The following is a 21818-nucleotide window of genomic DNA, read 5'->3' on the forward strand; positions in this document are numbered from 1 at the left end:
TCAGCATTCAAACGGTAAATCTGTTTATTCTAAGATTTTTTCTGACTTCCAATTATGGCGTATGTATTTGTCTCTCAGGCAGGCAGACGGCTGTTATTCGTTGTGTAAGGGCTGGGCGACGAGAGCTGGTGGAGGATACACTCTGTGATGAGTCATTCAGACCCCAAACCATCATGCGCATGTGCAACCCTCTGCCTTGTCCTGCCAGGTAATAATTCCCCACAATTATACACAGGTCTAATAGTAAGTAGTAAATGAATATCACTGGACTATCATAATCTTGAAGACATTTATTTCTTTACCTGTCTGTTTGCTGAGTAAAGTAAATATCACAAATATTTCATGTGTCCTAAAGACTGAAAAGATCAGACAAGAAAGCACAATAAGAGCAACATACAATGTCTTGCGTTTATGTGAGTCAAAGTAAAATACACAGTTCAATCCAAATAGGAACGCTCAAACTTGCGCCTAGATAATGAAAAGCATGTTGTAAATGGTCTTTAAACTTACTGAGGTCCTTATTCAGCAGTTTAGCAACAATTTAAAAAAGAGAATACTCTTCTGAACACAACAATGTCCAAGACAAACAGTTTGAAGGAGAAGTGGAGGAGGCTGTATATGTCAAACTTAAGTTACACTTGTCTGAACAGAGGAGCATCTAGCACCACACTGATATCTGCTTACAAACTCTTCCTTGCACCTCCAGAGTTGGGGGTTTGACACCCTGTGTGCAGAGAGTATGCATGTTATCCTTGTTCCTTATACTCTGTGGGTTTGTACTCTGTGGTAGGCTGACTGGCATCGCTATATTGCCTGTAGTGTAAGAATGAGTGTGTGTACTGTATGATTGTGCCCACAGGGTGTCCCCCACCTTGTGCCCATGTTCCCTGTGATCCTGCGTAGAAAATATAAGTATGAATATTTGAGTAAAGCTCATGTGTTCATAATGAGTTCGATGACATCACAGATATGAATTGGAAATGTCCAATAACCTATGAAGCTTTTTCCTATTCCCAAGTAATTATACCTTTATTGACCAGTAGTGCAAATCACCAAAAGATGACTTACTCATTGTAATAAACCATGTTGCATGTTTCCACTGGATCATTAATGACAAATATACTAACCATCATATTAGCCGATTAAACAAAGCCGAAGAAATGCACATCTGCTACACATCTGCTTAAGCATTCTTCCACACTCCAGAATACATGGTTGTCCTGGCCTGAAGTAGGACCCATTGACCCGAAGTTACTTAAAAATTTGCGTATATGAAAACCAGGATGCAAAAATCAGATCTTCTGAACCGTGTCTGAGGTCTAAAAGCATGTGGACAAAAGGATGATGCAATAAAAGCTAATGAAATGAGATTGTGGAACAAATAATGACATAATAAATACAGTGAATATGTTCCAGGTTTTGGCTTTTACTTTTTGTTGATGTAATATTTGTCTTCTTCAGAAAGAACTTTCACATAACAGTAGTTCATGGAAACAAATGTCCATTTGCATTGCCTTTTCTCATATATTCTAAAATTCTTTTAAATATTGCAAAACGCCTAGATGGAGACACAATGCGAGACAGAATGTCTGGATCAGATGGTCGGTGGAGAACTATAATCTGGGTTGTTCCGTACTGCAGTCTGGCCAATCACAGAGCTTCGGTTACATTACAGAAACATTGGCAAGACATCTTTATGGCTTCGATTGAGAAGTGGAAATACACATGCTGTTAAATTGCTCTGTGCTGCACTCATCGCATGGCAAATCCAACTACAGATGATCTGACTAATGAGAACCTGACATAGGTTTATGTGGGAGTGTCTTAAAAGAGCAATCTGGTTTACAGTTATTTATGTCAATGTAAACTCCAAGGGATCTTTAGCTGAAACTGCATCTTATTTTTGTATACCATCTACGTCTGTTAAGTGAAAACTTCCTGTTTCTAAATTATGGCTTTTGAACTATAATGTGACCCTTTTCTCTTTGTATTTGCTACAACTTTGTGGAAATTGGAAACTGTCTTCAAACAGGAAATACTGTAATTTGAGGAGTTACATCAATAAGGACTGTGGTTTCTCATTGAAATATGTATAGAGGCATTTATTCCATAGGAGCTATTAGTAAACTCAATTGATTTTGGATAAATGTTTATAATTCTGTTGAACAAGGAAAGACAAGAAATTTCAGCAAACACCGATGAAGCCAAAAATGCTTGTATGACTGACTTAGCCATGTCTGTATTTCCAGTGAAATCTATAGAATTAGTGGCTGTAATTAGTAACATATGCAAGAAACATGTGGTTCCGATAATCTGAATTTATTTCTTCTTCCATTTTAATATCTTAATGCATATTTTTGTAACAAGATGTAATGTTCAAAATGTAAAAATATGATCTCATGCCAGCCTTAGGAAATGATTGTTTATCTCAAATTCCAGAGCAGGCAATAAACAAACTGTGTTGTGGACTATGAAACAAAGAAAAATACAATGATACAATACCTACAGCAACTGACATAGTCACAAAGGACAAATGACTGAAAGTGATGAATATTCACATTGAGTTTAGTGTGAGAGGGCCAGGATGGAAATGGCATTAATTTATCTTCTTATATATTCAGTGTCCCCTGGCCATGTCCTGATCCGTGAAATGTCTCTAGCAGGCTGCATTCAGGAAATATCTGTAGCATTTGTTCTTGGCATTAACTCAGTGTTAGATTACAGGCCCTTGCCTGAGTGTACTAACTCCGATTAGATGTTTTGCTTCTTTCCTGGGCACTTTAACTAAAAGGTAATATATAAGGATTATATCACTTTCCACTGAAGCTGAAAACAGAGGTTAGTGTACAGTATTTGGCTGGTAAACTGTTCAGAAAGCAGAATGTTATTATGTTGTCTAAAAATCACATAGCCTACCAAACAAACAATATTTGCTCAGTGGTCGTCTTATGGTGGCTCATATCTACATCATTTCGTACATAGTATCAGGTAGGAAACATTCAAAAAATTCAGGATTTTTTTTCCCCACAAAGATCACATAGACAGAGATTTTAAAAGATTACCTGTATGTACTACAAAATATTTGTAAGGCATGGCAAAATAAAAAAAAATTATTTCCTTCATCTGTCCACAAAGATAATCATGTATCATATTCTAGACTTTTACTGAAGCCTGGTATTTTGGTGATGAGACAAAAATGTAGCTTTTCAGCTTTTCAATCAGGGTGGTTTGGCATAAAAATAAGGCTTATTATACAGAAAAGACCCCAATTACTGTTAAGCAGTGGTGAAGATCTGTGATGCCATGGGGCTGTTTTTTCTTCCACTGCAGTACGCATGGCATAGAAATAAATCTGGCTGCCTCTACCAGGGTTTTAAAAGTGGGTCATAGTCAGATATAAATAAAAATTATTTATATTATAATATAATACATATATATGTATATGTGTGTGTGTGTATATATATACACACACACACACATATACATTTATAATATAAATAATTTCTATTTATATCTGACTATGACCCACTTTTAAAACCCTGGTAGAGGCAGCCAGACATTATTTCATACTGCTACAAGGGTGCCAATAATTTTGGAGCTGATTGTATCTGTTTAAAATTTTAAATATGTGTAGCTACAAACATGTAGCTAAGTGGTGCCTTGTGTACTTGATAACTAACCCTATTCTTTCAGGCCATTCAGGCCTGTACCATGTTCATGACAAAAAAACAAATTGAAAAGAGCATCAAAATCAAAGTGACCTTTTCTCTGCACTGTCAGCCAACTGACATTTTAGAAACAATGTGTTATTGTTTGATTTTTAACCATCTTTTAATTTAAAAACATCAAAAGAAAAACATCCGTCATCGACTGTATATTTTTCTTAATTTTAGTGCTTTCTATTACGGCTTTGGTATTTCAAAGTACTTTATGAGATCCAGAGAATGCATCATACTTTTATGAGTTTCAGATAAAGCGTCATCATCACCTCATGTTTTATAGCGCTCATTATCTTTGCTCAGTGCACTCACAATTTCCGTTGGATTCAATGATACTGGCTTGCCATTCTTGGGATAGTGAAGTTTAGATTGGTCATCACTTGTTTTGTTTTAGTGTGATGAATATGTACTAGAGTGACATCAGACTAAATTATAACTGTACTTCTCTTACTTTCTCTCTTAGTTAATAGTGAATAGTTTTGTGCAGAGACGTTTTAGGTGTGACGTTATCGACTAAAAGTAGGAGTGATGAGAGCGATTACTGATGAGCTCAGTGTGATGATATTAAAATACATTTTAACATTTTAGACATTTCTGCTTCTTTTGGGTGTGTATTGTGAACACAGTCCCGTGTATCTCTGCTTCTGAAATGATACAATTCATATAGTCATGTGTGAAATATATGTTTAAAGTTAATTGTTTAATTCTTATAAATACAGTTCAGTTTGAACAAATTTTCACTGGGACTTGTGGGTACAAAGAACATGCTTCTTTCACTGTGACTGTACAGAAGTACAGAAGACTGAGGGGTACAGAGGCAACACTTCTTTCACTAGGGCTGATAGGTATAGAGACCACAGTTGTATCAGAAAGACTGACAGGTAAAGAGGACATGCCTGATTCCCTGGGACTTGAAGGTAAAGAGGACATCCCTCTTTTATTGGGATTGATATGTACAAAGGACATGATTCCATCACTGGGACTGAAAAGTAGAGTGAACACCCCTCCTTCGCTCGGACTTATGAACAAAGGATATGCCGCCTTCGCTGTGATTGACAGGTAAAATGAACACACCTCTTTCAGTGGGACTGAGAGGGACAGACGCAACAACCCCTTCACTAGAACTGACAGCTTCAGAGGACATTCCTCCTTCTCTGCTATATGAATTAGTGAAATTTGACTTTATGATTGCAGGTTACTGTGGAATATGGTGTGTGTGTGTGTGTGTGTGTGTGTGTGTGTGTGTGTGTGTGTGTGTGTGTGTGTGTGTGTGTGTGTGTAAGTGTGTGTAAGTGTGTGTAAGTGTGTGTAAGTGTGTGTGTGAGAGAGTTCAGCTGTAATTGATGTACTTTGTTTAGCAGGAGCTTATTCTTTGTGTGGAGGCTAAAGGAAGTTCTGTTGTGTTTGATGAGTGAGTAGGGAAGTAATGGGGAATTGTAAGCTATGAGCAAATAAGCAGCTGAATATATCATCTGTAATTTGGCTTGGCTTAATAAACAGTCTGTCAGACCAGTCTGTTCCTTCAGATGTTTGTGGTGTGTTATCGCATTCTGTTTTCCTCCACTATGTTTGTGTTTACTTTTGTACACATGTTTGCTCTCATAATGAATTGCCTCCAAACATTCGTCTCGTATGTGTGTGTGTTTGTGTCTGTGTGTGCCTATGAGACCAGCGTTGACTTTGACCTGTAAGTACTCATACTCTGTCTTAGATGGGAGGTGAGCATGTGGAATGCTTGCTCGGTTTCATGCGGCGTTGGATTGCAGACGCGAAGCGTGTGGTGTGTGAGGTCTGTAGGAGTCAATCACAGCGAGCCAGCATCAAACTCTGAATGCAGAGGACCGCGCCCTACAGAGGTTCAGGCTTGCAATCAGGTGCAGTGTGTCCCCACCTGGGAGACAGACGAGTGGCAGGAGGTGACTTTTACACACACACACACACACACACACACACACACACACACACACACACACACACACACACACACACACACACACACACACACACACAGTTTATTCTGTCCAAAAAAAATAAATAAAATCATATATAATTTATATATTTAATATTAAGATTTTAGTTTTATGATGCATTTTATGATAATAAACTCTAACTCTTGGTTCCCTCTAAAATAACTCTTAGTCTAAGTGTTTACTGTAGTTATTTTGTAAAAAGCTGTAGCCACAAATGAATATATTATGACCACAAGCAAATTTTCTCAAGCAGGCAAATTTTATTTTTCAAAATGATGCAGACACAGAGAAATCAGCGGAATTAGACAGTAGGCCAGAGGAACCATGAAGATTGCACTTCACATCAATCTTTGAATGGCATACTATAGTAGCTGGCATTGCGACATGGATACACCATCAGTCCATGTCAACTTTAACGAATTCTCAAAGCAAACACACTCTTTTGTCCATCCTTTCAAAATAATTAAAAAGCGGCCACATATTAAGTAGGACATTCTTATACAGATCATAATGACTGATTATAGCTTACAGTATATGGTGAAGCAATACTGTTTCATAACAGTTAAAAAGGTCTCTTCAGTAGCTTTCAAACAACACCAGACCAGCTCATCTGCCATTTACAGTGCTTGAGAAAGAGGCTGTGAAATATGGGCATTTTAGCCAATTTTGGAGCTTTAGTTGAGGTTAAAATGTGCTTAGATATTTTTCAAAATATTCTGAAAGTTTAGTTGAAGTAAATAGTGACCTGTGACCCATAGTGTTTAGCGTGACTGCACAGTGTGTTATTTGTGCATTTCAGTGCTCTAGTTCATGTGGCAGAGGAACCCAGTGGCGTAAGGTTTACTGCAGGCAACGTCTGGCAACAGGCAGCTATCGCCGCCTGCAAGATGAGGGGTGTGATGAAGTCAAACCAGATACTCAACGGCCGTGTGTTAACACACAGTGCCTGAAACCCCACCTAGTGGGTGGGGAGTGGTCCAAGGTGAGTGTCTCTCTCTGTTGGGCTGAACTATTGTTTTTGAATTTACTAATACTTTCAAGTGAATCAAATTAATGTTTTGATTATCTTGGGTGTGTTTATGATCAGTGCTTTATATTATTTTCATTGTGTGTATTTTAAGTGTTCTGTGACATGTGGGAAGGGAATTCAGCGCAGAGAGCCTATGTGTAGAAGGCAGACTGCGTCTGGTCAGCTGGTCACTTTGGACAGGACTGTGTGTATTGGCCTTCAGCCTCCACCTCTGATCAGGAGCTGCCGAATGACTCCCTGCAACAGTGAGAGTATATTCTTTCTCTTTCTGTTTCTCTTGCTTTTTTTTATTTTTATTATTATTTGTGTCATAAAATGAATCGACCTACTTACCAGTGATAATTTAACGCAAACATGGTTTTGTTTTTAAATAATATTTTATATTCATGTACCAGAAATGACCAATGGTATGTGGATACCTGAGTATCACAACTATTTGTGGGCCTTTTCCAACCTGTTGTCACAATTTGACACAATTGCATAAAATTTCATTTTAGTGGAACTAACCTATTATCTCATGTAAATAACCCTTGATCACATAGCAAGGCTCAGGGCTTGAGTGACCTGAGCCCTGACCAAAACATCTCTGAACACCTTGGGTATGAATTGCAATGTTGACTTCATACTGTACGTATTACGTAATGTCCTCTGATTGGTTTATCGCTGCCAGCGTACGTAGTGTATGTATTACGTCCCTGTGTCAACGGGAAATGCTCGGACAGTCAATCAAGTGGAGCGCTTACCAAAGTTGCACAACATTATTTTTACAGATTTTTGGAGCTCCGTGCACACATACAGTAAGGCTTATACCGGATTATTAGGCGCACGGCCGATTTTTGAGAAAATGTAATTCTCTTAGGTGCGCCTTATAGTGCGGAAAATAATGTACTTGAAATTCATGCTTTATTTGCTTCATTAAATGATTTATTTGCATATTCTGTAAATAAATGTATCCCGTCAAGTAGCTAGTAAACATACAGAGAGTGCAGGGACATATTAATACACTGTGCTATGTACATGTCCCGTTAAACAATGTGACTTTACAATTTGAAACTAGATTCGTCGCAACAAACTTTGATGTTGGCTTTGACGAGGCAAGTATTTGCAAAGGCCGGTGCTTTTTGGAGGCAAGTGGACATAAGGGTCAGTGTTACTTTTGGAGGCAAGTGGACATAAAACTTGTTGAATCTAGTGGAGTGCTAGGATGCCAAAACATTTGGAGGCAAGTGGAGACGAGCATGTGACGTCATCTGAGAACCTGTGATGCAATTCCCCTCCTTGGGCTGTGCTAATATTTTTGTTTTCACATGACATCATGTGACTTCATGTGACGTAATCAAAATACCTGTGAGGCAGTTTCCCTTATTGTGCTGAGTGTTTTGATATGTCACATTCCCATGTTGTGCAAATTTTTTATTTTCACGTAACATCATTTTTTGATTTTGCATAATTTCTGGCAGGGCTGCGGGACAACCCGAAAGGCCAGTCGGTACACCAATTTAAAACTTTGTTCACTTTGTTATCACCCTAAAGGAGGGAAAAAAGGCCACTTTGAGACCTGGTACAGGAAGAACCGGAACTCGGATCGCTTAGAAAAGTAATAGGCACAAACCTCAGAACAGGGGCTACAACAACTCTGAATTTGGTATATGTGGCTCGAAAGCCCTAGGAGGAGTTACTCTTGATAGATTTTTGTCTAAGCTTAAATAGGAAAACAGAATGTTGGCTTCTACAAAGCCAAAATAATTATACTGGTCTCCATATCTGAGTGTGATGTCAATTCTGCAAATACAGTGAGCATTATGAGCTTCACTAATGAGTGAAAACATTAATCAGTTAAATTCTCAATAAAGGTTTTCTTTTTTTTTAGCTCACCAGTACATATCTATTTAACCTGAGTCTTTGTAGAGGTCAGTGTGCTTGTAGGCCAGATGCATAGGCAAGTTGCTGATGGCTGTTTTTACTCTTATAATCTCTATTGATCAGACATGCTTCATTATTCTACATTATTCTTCTGCTTTACTTTGTTTGGGATCAATCTTTGTAACACCTCACAAAAAATACCCTCTCCATTCATTTGTGGTGTTAAATGAAGTTTCTTGGAATTCTGAGACCTAAATAACAACTTCTGGTTTGTGCTAACCCGTTGTGTTCATTTTGTTTGCAGAGCACAAGTACTCCAAAAACCGCTGTCCTCAGGTTCTGGGCCTCAAACGAATCTACATCCAGACAAAACAAGAAAAAAGACTTACCTTCACAGTTGGTGGGCGTGCTTATCTTGTCCCAAAGACATCAGTTGTAATCAAGTGTCCAGTGCGCTACTTTCCCAAAACCCAAATTCGCTGGGAGAAGGATGGTTTGGACCTTCAAAGCTCCAAACATCTGACCATCACAAAATCTGGAGCCTTAAGGATCTACAGCTTGGAGGTTGGAGACATTGGGCAGTATAGGTGCTGGGCTAACCAGGATTCAGATACCTTCATCCTTAAGCTAATAGGCCATGATAACAGGCTGTTAGAACATCCTGAGGGTAAGAAATTGGTAAAGCAGAAAATCAACAGTAGCTCAAGAATTTTTCCTAACAAAGAGGGAGGTAATGTTAGTTCCAAGTGCCAGGACCAGGCCCAGAAGGACTTTTCTTTGACTAAGAAGGTCCAGAAACAAGGTCAAAGCTGGCTGCAAAAGAATGAGCTTCATCTGGATAAGGACCAAACTAAAGAGCCTGTGGATCCCATGGATTTAGGTAACTACCTTTTAGCATCTACTTCTACTAGTGATTCTGTGATTTCAGCAGCTTCGGGAGCCTTCACTCTGGAGCCAGCAGAGTTTGAGAAACTGGTCAGAAACATCAGCCAGCTTGCAGAAAGTGGAGATGTAACAGATGATCTCGCCTCCCAGCTTATTGGGAAGCTGATGGAGGAGATTGCTGCATTCCAGGCCACAACAGACAAGACGACAATCCATTCAGAAAGTAAACATCAAGACAGGACCCCTAACTCCTCTGAGCACTCTGAGGGGAAGAGTTTGAAGAGCAGAGCGGTTATTGTTCGTCATAGCCCACATGGATCTGCCATGAGCTTTCAGAGAGACCTTAGTGTCAACGTGGGAAGGACTGCCTACCTAACCAATGCCACTCGAAGCCTGACACTTCTTTGTTCAGCTCGGGGTATCTCAACACCTTCCATATCCTGGACCAAAGATGGAGTATCGCTGCAAGCAAGGTATGCATACTTCAGTCAAATGTCAGTTATGTGATTGTTTTGGACTGGTTTTGGCATCTCAAATGATTATTCACTAAATACATTATGGAAACCATAAGAATTACAGGCAGTAGTGGTCTAGTAACATAATGGCTCCTACACACTCCAGTTTATTTGATACAGGCTAATATATTCTAGATTAGATTTATGTGCAGACAATGGGTGAAGGTGGCTCAATGGTTAAGACACTGAGTTCTTGATCAGAAGGTCAGGGATTTAAGCCCTGGTATTTCCATGCTGGTACTACTGGACCCATTAGCAAGACCCTTAACCCCCTTGGCTTTAAGAGTGCTATGTCATGGCACTGAACTCAGCTTCCTATCAAGTTGGGATATGACAAGAAAAGAATTTCAATGCCCTGTAATGTATAAATAATATATAAAGACTTCTTTATATATGTATATTTTTATATTATTATACAGCCTGTTTAATTGGTATGAGTGTGGTAAATACTTGCAATTTGCTTTTAAGATGGTTGATTTTCGAAGTTCACAACACAGATATTCACCTCCTAACTCCTCTAGTTCTCTTTAATGTGGTCTTATCCAGGTCAAATATGCTGGCTCTCATTCTCCTGCTGTCTCTAGGGTCACATTGTGGTGTAGAATGTTGACTACTAAATGCACTTACTGAAAACATTGACTTAGTAATTCAGCTTTGTGTATCTAGGGACCTTAAGCTCAGCTTCTACCCAGACTGTCGCTAAACATTGTCTGTCCGTCTTCCAAGACCAAGACATGACTGAGCAAACAGTGGCCTCAGTTCTCTGTTCTACATCATCAAGAGACCTCGGCGGTCTAAAAGAAAACTATTTAGCCACAATAAATATGCCATTTTTTGGATATTTATGACATTTTCATCATAAAGCATGGGGTTACATCATATTTTAATGACTGATTAGCTTGGAACTAATCCTGTAGATTACCTCCCATGGATGGCCAGTGTGTAAAATTCCATGATTTGTTGTTTCATTGAATCTAAACTCTATTTTGTGTGTGTGTGTGTGTGTGTGTGTGTGTGTGTGTGTGTGTGTGTGTGTGTGTGTGTGTGTGTGTGTGTGTGTGTGTGTGTGTGTGTGTAAAACTTTCCCCAACATTCTGTAGCAAGTGCTGTCAGAACTTGACAGAAGTGACCTCAGCTCTAAACCAAATATATTAAACTCTGTACAGCCCACAATGGCCTCAGTTACACTGAACAGGAGAAAGCAATGTTGTACTTTAATGATTGTATTGTTGTCTCTGCCCTACCCTACACTGGTTATTTTTGACCACAACCTTGAATTGGCTAACAAAACTCTCTTCTGTCTTTTCCCTCCTCCAGCCCTGATTTTACTCTTCATCTATGTTGCATCACCTTGTAACAGCCTGGTTAAATAGCCTTGGTTTGCCTTCTTAGCCAAAATAAACTGAACTCCTCATAGACTTTCTTTCTCATGCCAACTCAGTGACTCTTGGTACATTCCATCTTTTTAGATCAATATTTAAACTAGATACCTTCTTTCTTAGAGGAAAAAGATATTATTGAGGTTCCTTGCTTTGCCCCAGTCACACTATATTACCGAAGTGGCTTTTGACTGCCTTATCTTGCTTTAAGCATAACATTCTACTTGACTTGAGCAAAAAAAAAAAAAACTTTCATTTTAGGTGTAATTTTTGTACCTTATCCTCCTCTTATATCTGACTTAACAACCCAAAGAAAAACAATCTGTTCTTCTGGCATGGCAGATACCTGTTGTATAACACAGCATATAAGACGTGACCACATGCCCACCCACATAGCCTCCTGAGTTTTTCTTAGTATATTACACTGTCATTATGGATCAGAATGATGATGAATAATGATCTCTCATACAATCACAGAGCACCAAACTCTGCATATTGCAAAGTCTCTTTTCATCTTAACAGTGTTGTCAGTTAGGATTTGTACATGAAACTAATCGCCAGATTTTTGCATCCATGCCAGTTATGCCACCTGCCAGTCAAAGAGCTTAACTATTTGGAGCAACAGAATGTTTGGCTCACCTGCACAAGATGAATTGTGTTATACTGAATCTACTGAACCAGATAGTTTGGATATGCTCTGCTCCAGAAAGGACAATTGGGACTTCACTTGTGTTAATCTGAAATCCAGATGGAAAAGAAAGTCAGTCACATGCTTCCTGGTGGCTCTGTTCTGCCCTTCTAATCACAATTTACCCTATTCCTCTATATAACCCAAAACCAATCAATATCTGAACATTATTGCTTTGTAAAACATACCTCAAATATACGAAATAATATTTTAATCAATGTTATATTTTTAATGTGATATCAGTGATGAGACAAAAAAGAAAAACATGGACGCATCAACAATATAAGAACAGCAATTAATAAGTTGCTCCTCTTCTGGCTTTATGATGGCCTGAATTCTTTGAGGCTTTGATCAGATTTCAGATCAGATCAGATCAGCTTTGAAGACCAGAGCGAAGACCTTTTTTATATTTCTACCATAAATTTCTAACTGGATTGAGATATACACTGTTTGCTGGCCATGTAATCTGATCCTGAAGAAAGGCTTTAGCACTTTGCTCTGTGGCAAGATGCAGTATCATCTTGGAAAATTACTACATCGACACCAAACCAATTTTCTATCAATGGAATGAAAAAACAGCAACAGTCCATTGACTGTTGAGGTCATGATTTCCACTTGCCTTTTACCTGACATACAAACTCATATAATAAATGACCGAGGAAAACTGATTTTCTTCAGGCAGTCAATTTCATGTTTCATTAGAACGGCTCCAAGGTTCCAGCATCATCTTCTTCACTGAGTATCACTTTTAGGCATTGTCTAGTAATTTCTTACAGTTCTGTCATAAACATTGACTCCTGTTGTTCATTTTTTGTTTTGTAAGGAATATTCCTTTCAGTTTTCTATCCTGATGCTTGGTCTACTGGTATGTTTTCCATAAAACATTTTATTTTGTTTATAAACAAAATTTCAGACAGGGGAAAAAAACAATATCTTTTGCCATACTCCATTTTGAATTTCTTTCTTGAAGGTGTTAGAATCATTTCCATTGTTTTAATTGACAACTATCTTGTTGGGATGAAAACTTATTTAACTGAAAAGATCATTTAAGTCCAACAGCGTTGTTAAGGTCTGTAAGCACTCTCTTTTACCTGCAGACTAATTTTTAGACTTGGGCATGTATGCTTTAGAAATACAAATTGCAAGGGGATTCCATCATTTATTTGATCTGGAAAAAATATGCCATTATTTAAAATTATTTTATTTTATTTGACTGAGGTATGATTCACTAGCCAGAATGTTCAGCTATTAAACAAAAAAAAAATGTTTTTGTGCTATTTGTGATTTTTATTTGCTTCAAAGTAAAAAATCTGGGCCAATGCACTCTAAGTTTGGTTATTCCATCATTTTTGCATGGGGTTGTTGCAGGGCTTTTCAAACCTTCTGCATCCAGGGAGCATTTTAACTATAAAACAAACTCCACAGACCATGGATTACAAAGATTTTCCAACTATTCCAGTATTAGTTATTTTTACTTTATTCATTAGCCCATACAATACACTTTTATCTGTTTGATGGAGGGACAGAGCATTTTATTCCAAAAATTTCCCACGACAGAACATAGCAGATCCAAGCTGATAATATTTATAGAGCTACAATATCTTGAATTGAACCTTTTTGATTCAAGAGACTAATCAAATAAATAAAATAATTTTGAAAAAATTTTTTTAAAGAAATTTAAAATAAATTAACTAATGCATAAGAACTTATTCAATAGTAAATGTTAATTTGATAAAGTTGGGTTGTGATGTGCAGCAAAGTAATTAATTAAAATATATATATATATATGTATATTGAAGCTGATAGCCAAAATCCTTAGTTATGTCTGTTACAATGATTGATTACAATGTGATTCTAAATGACCTCTGTGTAGGATGTGCGTAGTTAAAAAAAAATCCAAAAATAGTCACTGAGAGCTTCTTCCATTTTTTGAAAGACTTGAATGTCACCACCATATTGCTCATGCAGGAAAAAAAAGGGGGGGGGGGGGCTTCAACCTTATAACTGAATACTCGCAGTACGCATTGCCCTTTCAGCTTTCCAGATTTTCACCACTCACTGAGTAGATCCAAGATAGCATGTTTGGATAAACTTGTTTAGTTCCTTAGTCATTTTGGCTCTGATGTGGTCCTTCTATTTAGCCCCTGCATGGGAGTAGCTTTAGCTAACTGAGATATGGCTCTGTAAAATAAATACAGACTGTCTCAGGGCTGTCTCTACTGCTGAGCCGGCACACTGCAAGTCTTAGTTTTGGCCCGATATAAAGGCTCTTGTGATTGACATCTACAGACTCAGACCGCCACTGCATTAGACAGCTTTTTTCTGAGCCCAGCAGGAGAGGCCTGGGGCAATCTCCCCCAGTGTGTTTAATGTTTTTCTTTATATTTAATAAGGATAGATGTATATCTGCCTGGAACTTGAGGGGAGCAGATAATGGTTTAAAATGATCATTTGTGCTTATGATTTATGGTAGAAAAGCTCCGAGACACAACAACGTATTTAATAGAGTTTAGTGCCTGAAACCCTTTCCTTCTAGGCTATATCTAATCTTGTGTTATTTATTTGCATAGTGATTTCCCCTACCATTCTGACTCATCCCCACATTCATATTCAGCCTCACTTATTTATGCTTTATTGATCAATAATGCTGATTTTCCTCATACATAATATTGGAAGAACTTCTTGACAGATTGTAGTTAAGAATCATATTAGTGAATCACTTGATACCTTTCTTCAGAACTAACTGGATCAAAAAATGTAATTAGTTTGTATTCAGTTTGATAACTGAAGCCCATTCTTTCTTTGTTCTATTTTTCAGAAGGTAGATCATGGCTGTGTGGTGTGTTGTGTTTTATCTACTATCTAGAATCGAATCTTTTTTGGTACTTCAATACTTAGACTTTACCCTAATTGTAGTTAATCACCTATATTTTTGGTGTCCAAACTTTGCTTTCTTTCTTCTACAAGAAAAAAAAAATCTTACACAGTGACACCTAATAAAATACCACTTCATGGATTATGCGTCCCAAAAAAAGAGAATTTTACTTCTATTCCGAGTCCCAGAGACCCAGATTGTTTCCAGCCCAAACCCTTGCTATATCTTCTGCTATCATTGCATTCCATAATGAATATATACCACATGCACTTCATTATTTCTTTATCTCTCTCCCTCCTTCACAAATTTTCTCTTCTGCAGGCCACATTTTCAGTAGCTGTTTTCTGTGTGCGCTTTTCTCCAGCGACTCAACAAATCTACAGAAATAGAAACCTTCAAGTATTTGGGTGACATTTGCACTCACTTTTCATCTTTGAGCCAAAAAGAGCTTACAGAAACAGACCCTCAGGATCAGTGTGGATCCCTCGTAACCATGCAGACAAAGTGTAGACAGCTCATGTAAACAAAATGGCAGACAGACGGATGGCTTATTTTGAGCTGTAACATTTTTAGATCTGTCTGAGAGGCACCTTCTTACCCGTGAAAGTAGGGTTGGCGAGGCAGTGGGACCAAATTCCTCATTTTTTAATTTTTTTTTAAATAACCTTTTGGGGCATTATATGAACATTACATTTGCTGTTTCAACAAATGTAAAATATTTTTAGTTATTTATATTCAATTTCTGTACCAAACTTGAATCTATTTTCTAACTCATTCTCGTAACAATTCTGTTTATATATCTATAAAAATATACAGTGCCTACCAAGAATGTATTCATGCCTTTGTGATGATTTCTATTGCTGTGAGCAACATCAAACTGAAGTAAATTAGAATTTTGTGCATGTCACAGGTTTTCATATTTGAGCCAGTGAACTCTGGAACTCCTTCTGTGCCATTCTTGCCCTTTTTGCCCATGTGCCTCTTTTGGAAGAACAGTCTAATCTGGGTAGCGTTTGTAGAAATCTTTTTTTCCATTTAATATAATGGAAATGTTATAATGGATTTCACAGTATTTCCAAAGAGATTTTCAATGCACCGATCTTTTTATAACCTACTGCAGCTTTTTACTTTACTTCTTCATCTTGAGGCTTCACCTCGTTGGTCCTCATCAATGCAGAACAAAACTGACCTGCTGTTTTAGATGCAAGCCGTGTGTGTGTGTGTGTGTGTGTGTGTGTGTGTGTGTGTGTGTGCGCGCAAGTGCGTGTGTGTGTGTGCGCGCACAGCATTTCTGAGTGAAATCTTTCTTCTTGAGTCCAGTTTTTGGATTCAGAATAGGTGTGTTTACATTCACCAGCTTGTCTCAATCCAAATGATTTCAATTTTATTTCAGATTCCAAGTACTGTTTACCCTAAACTTTGTAATCCATTTCAAGTTTAAATATAAAATAATCATTAATGATATTAATATATATAACGAATACAAACGTTTTAGATTATTTCTGATCTACTTCACCCTTTTCATTCCAACATTTAATTCAGATTCAGATTTAGCCAGAACGATTAAGTGGTTTTCATGAAAGCTTTTCAATCCAATTGATCTATCGTTCCGATTACTAACAGATCATTTGTTTGCATTTAACCTATTGAGTGACCCTGAACAGTATGAAAAGGTTACTGCTGATGAGTATATATTTTGTCTTATTTAAAATGTCATTTTTTTTCCAGTTGTTGGAAAAGTCTTATTACAGGTGTATCCCAGAAAAGTACATGACGTACTTTGGGTTCATCGGAGTCAATAAGAACCCAGAGCAAATTCTGCTCAAGCCTTATATACAGTTTTCCCTTTTGGTAATTTAAATAAAGTTTCGCTTTGAATGTATTGAGTGTAAGAACTGAATGTCTCCCAAATGGCTGGGCTACACCTTGTTGTCTAGCTGATGTCTTTAAATGTTAATCATGGTCATGTACACCTTGTCTTGGTATCGTTACAATTTCTAGCACCTATATAAACCAGCAAGCTTAGTTATTTGACAATATTTCTGAGTTGATGCAAAAATTTGAGGGTATTTCAGTTCATTGTTGCTCATAGAAAGCCATAGTGTAATGTCTGGGCAGGATTAAGAACACTGACCTTGTGTAGTGGAAAATCCCTTCAAGCACATACACAGTATAAACACATACTGAGAAACCAGTGGCACCGTGCTAAAATGGCCGTTCTACTCTGAGCTGTAAACACCTCTGGTGTCTGTTGTACCTCAGCTGGCTCCTGAATACTCAACGAAGATCAGATGAAATGAGGAATGAAAAGTAGAGTAGCTGAGAAAGAATGTTATGATTGATGTGGAGGAAATGAGAGATTTTAGCACCTCTCACAGGTCCAGCCATGTAGCATTTGATGAGGATAGATCACAATGTGTGTTTTTATTATTTAAAAAAAATGATGCACAGGGATGCTCTGGTTTCATCAACCTAACACAAGGCTTGCATCTCTGTTGACCTAACCACATGTCAACGTGGCTTAAGTAAATGTGGATCTAATCCTTTAATGTGGCATGTGAGGATGTGGAAATCACACACTGTAATTCAATCGCCCGAGCCGAATTCTGCGGCTGATTTGGTGTCTCTGCTTTTCTCTTTTCTTCTGGGGTATTATGGGATAGTACTGGAAGACTGCACATTGCAAACCCTGGAGCCAAAGATGTTGGAATCTACAGGTGCACAGCAAATAACGAAATGGGATCAGATTCAGAAACAACACAGGTGCTATTTGCTGGTAAGTCATAAACATTCACACACACAGTCTGTACAAATTTACACAACCAATGTTTGCTATGGTTATAAGCCATTTTTCTTTTATTTTGACAGATCACCCTGCTATCATGGCTTCTTGGAAGAACGTATCTGACCTACACAGTGCCAGTCTAAAAATAGTCGTAGGAGGCAGAATAAAATCCCATATAGGTGCAAATCTCACTCTGGACTGTCCAGTTACAGGTCAGTAAACTTTGCTGGGCCCCTGAGTAAGGTCCCTAACCCTCAACTGCTCAGTTATAAAAATTGAGATAAATGTTAGTCGCTATGGATAAGGGCATCTGCCAAATGCCATAAATGGAAATCAAAATAAACACACACCCCATGGCACACAGTAGTGTTATGTAGTGAAATGTGAAAAATGTGAAATGATGCCCATCTTAGCACTGAATCAGTGATGAACAGTTTATTCTCCAACACACTCTCGACATCTTGCTGCTTTGATAGAATAATGTGATTCCGAATTGTAAAATGAAGTGAATTCTGGGAGGCCACACCCCCTTTACTTGGACAGGAGAACTTTACCTTTTTTTTTTAATATGGTTGTGAGGCTGCATCATGAATCAGCACACAAATGCAGTATATGGTCAATATTTGGATTTATATAACTCTTCTAAATAATTTTTGCATGAGTGACAAGCCTTCCATACTAAAGTGGTGGTTTCCTCCTTCTTCATAAAATCACTCAAATTTCAACTGTCATATTTTTTCCCTCTTTGCTCCAAGAAAAGCAAAACCTGCCCTTCTGCCTGTGACAAACATTAGACACACTATAAATGCATTGCATATCTGTGAGAGATGCAGCACACTGTTTCTAAAAGTATCTCACGATTAATGGCTCTTGTCCTCAGTGCAGAGCATAGCAGTAGTGAAAGATTCGGCTAATTAAGGAGAAACGTTGTGTAAAGTTAACCAGCGTCTTAGGATACCGGCCTTCGGCCATGGGATTTATGCCGTTCCTCATCATTTACCAGCGCTAATTTACTGTAGCAGAGCACAGCTCCTGTTGTGTGATTGAACAGTGACGTTTTGTATGTAGGTCTGCTTTTTTGTCAAGGCTATTTATTGCATGTTGTCAAAGGTGAAGGTTCATGAGGTTTAAAGACCTGGATGGGATCCAAAATGCGCTGAGCATGTGTATCATTTCCAAACTGTAGCAACTGTAAAACTCTGTCTCTGTCTGAATTGGTGCTGTTGTGTGGCAAGTTTGGCACCAAATGTCACATATTACAGTATAGCCTTTTCCATCATCCACAAAATCATTTAAATGAATGACAGTGTGTTAGAGGAATAAAATATAAATAAGTTATCTAATTGTTAAAGGTAAAATATAAGGATGCATGGACGGTCTGGATTTATATTAACGCTATATGCTATATATTTCAATAAGAATAATTAGTGACAGGGAAACCAACCAAACTTGACAATGCACCCCATTATGCAGTTAAAAGTTCACCAGAGTTGAAAATATTTCTGTGTCAGCCAGTAAAGAGGAGGAGTACGAGGGAAGATCATTCATCATTCACATCAGAGACTAGCGAAGTGAAGGAGAATCTAATCACTGGTCACACCCAACGCTGTACCTGCCAACTCTCACAGTCGATAAATAAACAGCAGTGAGTGAGCAATAGATCTACACACTATTAGTGTATGCTTACACTAAGGAGGTTTGCACTACACACTACACACCATCATTATACCTAACTATGATCAAGTAAATCGCTATAATATGAAATACTACTGTAAAACTGATTCTAAGCAGTACCCCATTTTATTTATATTTAAATGGTTTAAATGAATTTTTTTTTCTTAGAAAACCATTTTTATAGTACCTTTTTTTGTGAAGTTAAGGGGCTTTTGTTGTCATTGACTATGTATAGCTGATAAAGTGCACAGTGAAAAGAACGTTCATTGGTGCTACATAATGACACAGAGCTACATAAGGTACAATGGTGCTACATAAAGACACAGAGCTACATAAGACAACACAGAAGTAAGGGCTAAAGAGAAAAATTAACCTAGTCACATAAAATGCGTGTGCAACCTTGTGGAAACAGTGCAAGACAAGAGACAATACACTACAGAACAGATACATAAAATAGCGCCAAGAAGTATGTAGGCTATTTTCTAAAATATTTATAACACAATTTTAGAACACTCCTATCAAAATTTGTGTATACTGTATACATCAAAAGGGTGTGAAGCACAAAGGATAAGAAGCCATGCTGATTATTATATCAGTATTACAAGCCTCCTGTGCAGTCCTGCATGACACATCTTTCACATCTAATAAATCCTAGTCTTTAAGCTGTGAAATTTGTGTACATGTGGGAATTATTGTGGGAAATAACCAACTAAATATTGGGCACTGTTACAAAGAAAACTAGTTGGGTTGGATTGGTCAGTAGTTCCTGTGGGAGTATACAGAATTGGTCAAAATCCCAGGAGGGTGGGGTTATTTAATGAGGGGTCTAAGATTTATATTACATGGGAAATTGGTTGCATTAAAATCTATACTTAAGTTTCTGAAACCAAGAATATTTGAAGTGAAAAGGGTTCGGTACTCAACGGACTAACAGGCATTTTGTGAGGACTCTAAAGGTTACAGACGTGTTCATTATGTTTATCAACAAAATATATGCCTCTTTATTAATAATCGTTATATATATATTCCAAAAGAATCACCTGGCCTATGACTATTACACCCAGAATATTACAGTATTAAAATATCACAATAATGCCCCCTAGTGGATTCAGGAGCAACACTTATGAAGAGGAAAATGCCATTTTAACAACTGAGCAATGATTTAATGACCGTATTAAACCATTTTGTATAAGTTAATATCTCATTTGTTTGAGAAAGTGTGCCCAATCTAGCATCTTGTGCGCCAGCCTGGAAATTTCTGCCCTGTTTTTCCCCCTTCTGAGGTCTGCAGATTGCTCAACAATATGTCAGGGCTAATGTCTCCCCTTTGTAAAATAAGGGGTTGTAAAGCTCAGACTCAGGCAATATGCTACTCATTACCTCAGACAGGATGTGTCTCAAGGGAGCAGACTGTAGTGAAGCAATTTGCATTCATTATGCCCATTTGTACAAGTAATTTGTAGCGGACTTCAGGCCTCGCGCTACTCTGCTCTGTTCGACCTATCTCAGTTTACTCCACTCTTGTGAATGGCCATCGCTCAAAATTCTTCCTGTTCATGTTTGACATCATTTCTGATCCTAAATCACTTCTGCTGTTTCCAGACTAAAGCCCTGGTAAGAAAGGATCCTTTAGTTCTTTAATTCTTTACTTTTTTCTTTAATACTTTAAAGACTTGAATGTCTGATTTCCTTCACTATTCAAGTGAAGGAAATTAGTTCCAACCTTATGAAGGAACTTTCTGCCGATATAGGGCAGATTGCTCTTTTAGCTGTCAGAAACATAATCAAAAACGTATGAAGGATTTGTAAAGGGAAGGGAGGGATCTCTCGTTCTGTGTGTGTGGAGTCTGTGATGTGATTTCACATGTGAGCTCAAATGCTGCCCTTAAATTGTTTTGAATGTCTTGTTCTTTTAAGATTTCACTAAAAGTGTTTTTCTTAGCTTTGTGAAGTTAGTTCATGTGATCTAGATAGAAATGTTTTTAATAGAGTAAAAAAGTCTACATCAAGATACATCAATTTTATTTTGTTCATGGTCCATGAAGACAAAACTCTTCAAATCATCCCACAGGTTGTCAACAGGATTTAGAGCTGGTCTGTGACTGGGCCTTTCTTTGATTACTTATATTTGTGTTTTGGGTTATTACTGAAAGAGGACTTTCTTCTTTTTCAGTTGTCTGAGTTTGTATATAGAAGCCTGTAGAGTTTGTATATATAGAATACTAGTCACACACATATATATATATATATATATATATATATATATATATATATATATATATATATATATATATATATATATATATATATATATATATATATGTGACTATGACTAGTATTCTAGAAGTAGATAGAAGTGTGTGTGTGTGTGTGTGTGTGTGTGTGTGTGTGTGTGTGTGTGTGTGTGTGTGTGTGTCTATGCACTTCTAGAATAC

The 21818-nt window shown here is 37.6% G+C and overlaps 1 protein-coding gene across 1 annotated transcript in view; it reads left to right on the forward strand.

Moving 5' to 3' along the window:
* The window catches only part of adamtsl3 (ADAMTS-like 3), a 159059-nt gene that overhangs the window by 125068 nt on the left and 12173 nt on the right, over positions 1-21818 (forward strand). Inside the window, exons 17-23 of the mRNA XM_047804894.1 lie at positions 79-208; positions 5431-5635; positions 6489-6671; positions 6811-6964; positions 8887-9940; positions 17588-17700; positions 17793-17921. Coding sequence (XP_047660850.1) covers positions 79-208; positions 5431-5635; positions 6489-6671; positions 6811-6964; positions 8887-9940; positions 17588-17700; positions 17793-17921 — 1968 coding nt within the window. The remainder of the gene's footprint in view (positions 1-78; positions 209-5430; positions 5636-6488; positions 6672-6810; positions 6965-8886; positions 9941-17587; positions 17701-17792; positions 17922-21818) is intronic.

The sequence above is a fragment of the Tachysurus fulvidraco genome, chromosome 2 (assembly GCF_022655615.1).
Source record: "Tachysurus fulvidraco isolate hzauxx_2018 chromosome 2, HZAU_PFXX_2.0, whole genome shotgun sequence".
NCBI classification, from domain to species: domain Eukaryota; kingdom Metazoa; phylum Chordata; class Actinopteri; order Siluriformes; family Bagridae; genus Tachysurus; species Tachysurus fulvidraco.